Below are 5,952 nucleotides of genomic sequence, written 5' to 3'. Positions count from 1 at the left end.
ACTACAAATTCCTATTCACTATCAAGCTTTCGATGACTTTGTTGCATGTTAGCCAAACAGATCTGAAGTTTTTTATATGTTAGAACAGCGTATCTCTTGCAGTGGTTACACACTTTCAGGACGCATACAACTGAGATAGAGAGACCAGGAGGGTCCACCCCCTAGCAGTATGGACTACTCCATGGAAACTTCCGGTCCCACATAAAATTCAGATTTTGTGTTGGAGGATTCTGCGTGGAATAGTGCCTCTTAAAGCTATACTAGCAAATAGACATGTTGGATCCATTTTTTCTTGTCCTATTTATTACCAAGGGGCAAAAGACATTCAAGATCTTCTGTTTAGATGCACGCTTGCAAGGGAGCAATGAGAACGATTCGATATGTTGGAATTCATTGAGCATTCATTACCTGTAGATAGATCAGGAAGATATCTTATCCATCTTGGTCTTGATGGCGGAATGGGAGGCACGCATGGCGAAGAGATTGGGGGGGACGCCTGAAGTTGGCCAGATGGCGATGGTGGTGACAAGGGAGTTGGCTGATCTGGAGGAGGCGTGATTGTTTCCTACAGCCAGGACAAAATATCCGGTACAAATCGTGCTTTGGGCTGCGGAGGAGGCGGAATCTACAAATTCGGTCCAACAATGAAAGTTGGCAATACACAGATCTTGAGTTCAGGCACCTCCTGGCCCAAGGTGGATGCGGTAGTGGTGGTGATGGCGCTGTCATCACCGGGGATGCAGGACATGCCAATTGTGCTGGACGACGATGAAGTGAGACCGAGGAGGAAGAAGGGGATACAGGAGACCGCGCAACTGCATCGGTGTTCCCCTCGGTCCCCTCGTCGCTCTGCAAGGATCCGCTCCCTCATGCTCAACTCCGATGAGCAAGCGAATAAGTATACTGTCAATGTTGAGACGTTCTCAAGTTCTGAAGGTAGTTTATATTGCAGGATTTTACGAACGAAGGCTTCATACTGGACTTATCACATCTACATTTTTTTGTTTGAAAAGGAGGATATCCCCCGGCCTCTGCATGGAGAACAATCTGAATGCAAGACTATGTCAATTGCATTTAGAACAAATGAATGTGTATTCATTATGTATACAAGATTACAAGTGCATGTAAAAAAATTGCATGTAAATCTCCCGTCCATCGATTAAAAAAGGTACCGATCCAAAGCAAACGGGAACGCTAACCAGGGAAAACATACTCTATACAACGTTGAACGATAATGAGCCTATCTGCCAACTAGCAGACTAGACGAATAGCTCGAACAAGACCGGCAGCCGGTCGGCGGCGGTCTGGTGCCCCGCCTCTTGATCCGACAGCGTGACCCACCGGTCGAGCGCCATCTCCTCGCGGTGCCACCGCATGTGGCCGCCGAGAGCCTGGCCTGTCTCGAAGCCCAGCCCGCGGATGTGGCAATCGTGTTGCTGCTTGTCCTCGCGCCTTTGCTGCTCCCTGATGGCCCTGGCGACGGCGACGCCGAGCTCCAGCCCGTGGCGGCCACAGAGGTGGCTTGTCCGGTGCCCGCCCAGCGCCTGGAACGTCTCGAACACCCGGCCACATGTCTTGCACACGAACTCCCTCTGCCCCGACGCCACCACCACCCTCCCCCGCCGCACCCTCTTCCTTGTCGCCGGTGCACCGGTCGAGTTGTCCGACGTCGCGGTGGATGTCGTCGATGACTCTGTGCTGAGGGACAGCGCCAGCGACACAACTGGCTCCTCCCTGGCGCGCTTCATCCCCGCTCCCATGGATTCGCTGCTTGTCTTGATCTGTTGATTTAGATTGATGCTCTCTCGTGTTGTTGTAGTTCTTGTGAGAACTCAATAGGAAGAATGGATGGATCATGGATGGATCGACAGGGCTGACGGCCGCACTTATATATTTGTGGTGGCGTGCGCGTTGCTGCCGAGGGAGCTTAGACTGGTCACAGTGGGGAGTAACTTAGTACCAGTGTCATACATATGACACTAGTCTAATTTACTATTTTCATAGTGCAAAGTAACATACTAGTAGTGTCATATATAGCTTCATTTAATGACTTGTAGACTCATCTTGTCTTGGGAAACGCTATGTTACAGTAACATATTATGTTACCACTTCTCATTAACTACATGTCACATAAGCAAAAATTTCTCAAAGTGTGCTATGTTACTACCTAAATTACTCCCACTACTAGATGATGCCCCGCACGTTGTTGCGGGAATATTTTGTAATATTTCAATAAGGTTTTAGTTATGGAACATGAATATTTGAAAAAATAATTGACGAAAGTATATCAAAATTAAATGTAAATAGCATAATAGAATGGCATTGTACATGCATGCATGTTTGCATTTCAAAGTGGATTTTTAGTATGCATAGTTGCATGTTGAGGTGAGCCTTTTTCTATGCATGTTGAATGATGAGGTGGTATGCTTGCATGTTGAGAAAAATATCTTAGTGAAGACTAGCTATTTAGATATAGAAGATGACTAGCCTTACGTGTGTGCCAAGTGGGTAGCGGGCTGGCCTACCTCAGGCGTCTGTCCACCAATCGTTGGAAGCCATCATGACGTTCACGACGTAACGGATGGGATCGAGCTCGATCCAAATACAACATTGTTTTGGGCGTGTGCGTTGCGTGGCCGACCGTAGACAAACGTGTGGTGCGGAGTGGCGTCAGCTGTCATGCCACAAGACGCGTGGCGGCGCGCCGCTGCTTGGCCGCCGGGACGGTGGGTGATACGTCTTTAACGTATTTATAATTTTTGATTGCTCCATGTTATATTATTTATTATTTTGGACTATATTGAGCTTTATTTTTATATTATTTTTGGGACTAACCTATTAACCGGAGGCCCAGCCCAGAATTGCTGTTTTTTTTGCCTATTTCAGTGTTTCGAAAAAACGGAATATCAAACGGAGTTCAAACGGAATGAAACCTTCGGAAACGTGATTTTCTCACGAACGTGATCCAGGAGACTTGGACCCTACGCCAAGGCATCAGAGAGGCGGTCACGAGGGTGGGGGGCGCCCCCCTAGGGCGCGCCCCCTGCCTCGTGGGCCCCTCGGTGCTCCACCGACGTACTCCTTTCTCCTATATATACCTACATACCCCCAAACAGTGGCGGAGCCAGGAAATTTATATCACTAGGGCCGAAGGCTGTTAAAACGGGCTGGGGAGGGCCAAACCAATGAAATATAGGCTTTTAACAGTAGATAATCACTGGTTTTTGCACTGTTCATCAACTAATTAGCACTACATTCATATTGTTAGGGGGGGCAGGGCCCCTGCTGGTCCCCCTGCCTCCGCCACTGCCCCCGGACGAACAGATACAGAGCCAAAAACCTAATTCCACCGCCGCAACTTTCTGTATCCACGAGATTCCATCTTGGGGCCTATTCCGGAGCTCCGCCGGAGAGGGCCGTCATCACGGAGGGCTTCTACATCATCATAGCCTCTTCGATGAAGTGTGAGTAGTTTACCTCAGACCTTCGGGTCCATCGTTAGTAGCTAGATGGCTTCTTCTCTCTTTTTGGATCTCAATACAAAGTTCTCCCCCTCTCTCGTGGAGATCTATTCGATGTAATCTTCTTTTTGCGGTGTGTTTGTTGAGACCGATGAATTGTGGGTTTATGATCAACTCTATATATGAATAATATTTGAATCTTCTCTGAATTCTTTTATGTATGATTGGTTATGTTTGCAAGTCTCTTCGAATTATCCGTTTGGTTTGGCCAACTTGATTGGTAGTTCTTGCCATGGGAGAAGTGCTTAGCTTTGGGTTCGATCTTGCGGTGTCCTTTCCTAGTGACAGAAGGGGCAGCAAGGCACGTATTGTATCGTTGCCATCGAGGATAACAAGATGGGGTTTATTTCATATTGCATGAATTTATCTCTCTACAGCATGTCATCTTGCTTAAGGCGTTACTCTGTTTTTAACTTAATACTCCAGATGCATGCTGGATAGCGGTCGATGAGTGGAGTAATAGTAGTAGATGCAGAATCGTTTCGGTCTACTTGTCACGGACGTGATGCATATATACATGATCATGCCTAGATATTCTCATAACTATGCTCAATTCTGTCAATTGCTCAACAGTAATTTGTTCACCCACCGTAGAATACTTATGCTCTTGAGAGAATCCATTGGTGAATATGGCCCCCGGGTCTATTCTCATCATATAAATCTCCATCACTTTAACTTTGCCTTTACTTTTTACTTTGAATCTTTATACCACAAATACCAAAAATATTATATTGATACGTCTCCAACGTATCTATAATTTTTGATTGCTCTATGCTATATTATCTACTGTTTTGGGCAATATTGGGCTTTATTTTCCACTTTTATATTTTTTGGGACTAACCTATTAACCGGAGGCCCAGCACAGATTTGCTGTTTTATGCCTATTTCAGTGTTTTAAAGAAAAGGAATATCAGACGGAGTCGAAACAGAACGAAATCAACTAGAGAAGTTATTTTTGGAACGAAAGCCACCCGATGGACTTGGACCCCACGTCAAGGAAGGAAGGAGGAGCTCACGAGGGTTTGGCGCGCCCCCCCTAGGGCGCGCCCCCTGTCTCGTGGGGCCCTCGTGGCTCCCCTGACGTGCTTCTTCTGCCTATATAACTCCATATACCCTAAAACTTCCAGAACGAACAATAGATCGGGAGTTCCGCCGCCAGAAGCCTCCGTAGCCACCGAAAGCCAATCTAGACCCGTTCCGGCACCCTGCCGGAGGGAGCAATCCCTCTCCGGTGGCCATCTTCATCATCCCGGTGTTCTCCATGACAGGAGGGAGTAGTTCTCCCTCGGGGCTGAGGGTATGTACCAGTAGCTATGTGTTTGATCTCTCTCTCTCTCTCGTGTTCTTGAGGTGATACGATCTTGATGTATCGCGAGCTTTGCTATTATATTTGGATCCTATGATGTTTCTTCCCCCCTATACTCTCTTGTAATGAATTGAGTTTCCCCTTTGAAGTAACCTTATCAGATTGAGTCTTTAAAGATTTGAGAACACTTGATGTATGTCTTGTCGTGCGTATCTGTGGTGACAATGGGGTACCACGTGATTCACTTGATGTATGTTTTGGTGATCAACTTGCGGGTTCCGTCCATGAACCTATGCATAGGGGTTGGCACACGTTTTCGTCATGATTCTCCGGTAGAACTTTGGGGCACTCTTTGAGGTCCTATGTGTTGGTTGAATAGATGAATCTGAGATTGTGTGATGCATATCGTATAATCATACCCACGGATACTTGAGGTGACAATGGAGTATCTAGGTGACATTAGGGTTTTGGTTGATTTGTGTCTTAAGGTGTTATTCTAGTACGAACTCTAGGGCTGTTTGTGTCACTTATAGGAATAGCCTAACGGATTGATTGGAAAGAATAACTTTGAGGTGGTTTCGTACCCTACCATAATCTCTTCGTTCGTTCTCCGCTATTAGTGACTTTGGAGTGACTCTTTGTTGCATGTTGAGGGATTATGTGATCCAATTATGTTAGTATTGTTGAGGGAACTTACACTAGCGAAAGTATGAACCCTAGGCCTTGTTTCAACGCATTGCAATATCGTTTACGCTCACTTTTATCACTTGCTACCTTGCTGTTTTTATATTTTCAGATTACAAAAACTATTATCAACTATCCATATTGCACTTGTATCACCATCTCTTCGCCGAACTAGTGCACCTATACAATTTACCATTGTATTGGGTGTGTTGGGGACACATGAGACTCTTTGTTATTTGGTGCATGGTTGCTTGAGAGAGACCATCTTCATCCTACGCCTCCTACGGATTGATAAACCTTAGGTCATCCACTTGAGGGAAATTTGCTACTGTCCTACAAACCTCTGCACTTGGAGGCCCAACAACGTCTACAAGAAGAAGGTGTGTAGTAGACATCAAACACTTTTCTGGCGCCGTTGCCGGGGAGGTTAGCGCTTGAAGG

The 5,952-nt window shown here is 46.3% G+C and overlaps 1 protein-coding gene across 1 annotated transcript; it reads right to left on the bottom strand.

Moving 5' to 3' along the window:
• Window positions 1-691: 691 nt before the first annotated feature.
• On the bottom strand, window positions 692-1,963 carry LOC125511168 (zinc finger protein ZAT7). Its single transcript, XM_048676469.2, has one exon. It carries the CDS (start codon window positions 1,758-1,760, stop codon window positions 1,260-1,262), a length of 501 nt encoding a protein of 166 aa, XP_048532426.1. The 5' UTR covers window positions 1,761-1,963; the 3' UTR covers window positions 692-1,259.
• Between the last annotated feature and the right edge of the window lie 3,989 nt (window positions 1,964-5,952).

The sequence above is a fragment of the Triticum urartu genome, chromosome 5A (assembly GCF_056163025.1).
Source record: "Triticum urartu cultivar PI428250 chromosome 5A, HENAU_Tu73, whole genome shotgun sequence".
Classification (NCBI taxonomy): domain Eukaryota; kingdom Viridiplantae; phylum Streptophyta; class Magnoliopsida; order Poales; family Poaceae; genus Triticum; species Triticum urartu.
Note: the sequence above shows the minus strand (reverse complement) of the source record. Positions and strands in the feature narration are given on the sequence as shown.

Excerpts from the sequence above, each read along its gene's own strand:
- LOC125511168 (XM_048676469.2), bottom strand. The coding sequence starts at position 1,760 with ATGGGAGCGGGGATGAAGCGCGCCAGGGAGGAGCCAGTTGTGTCGCTG.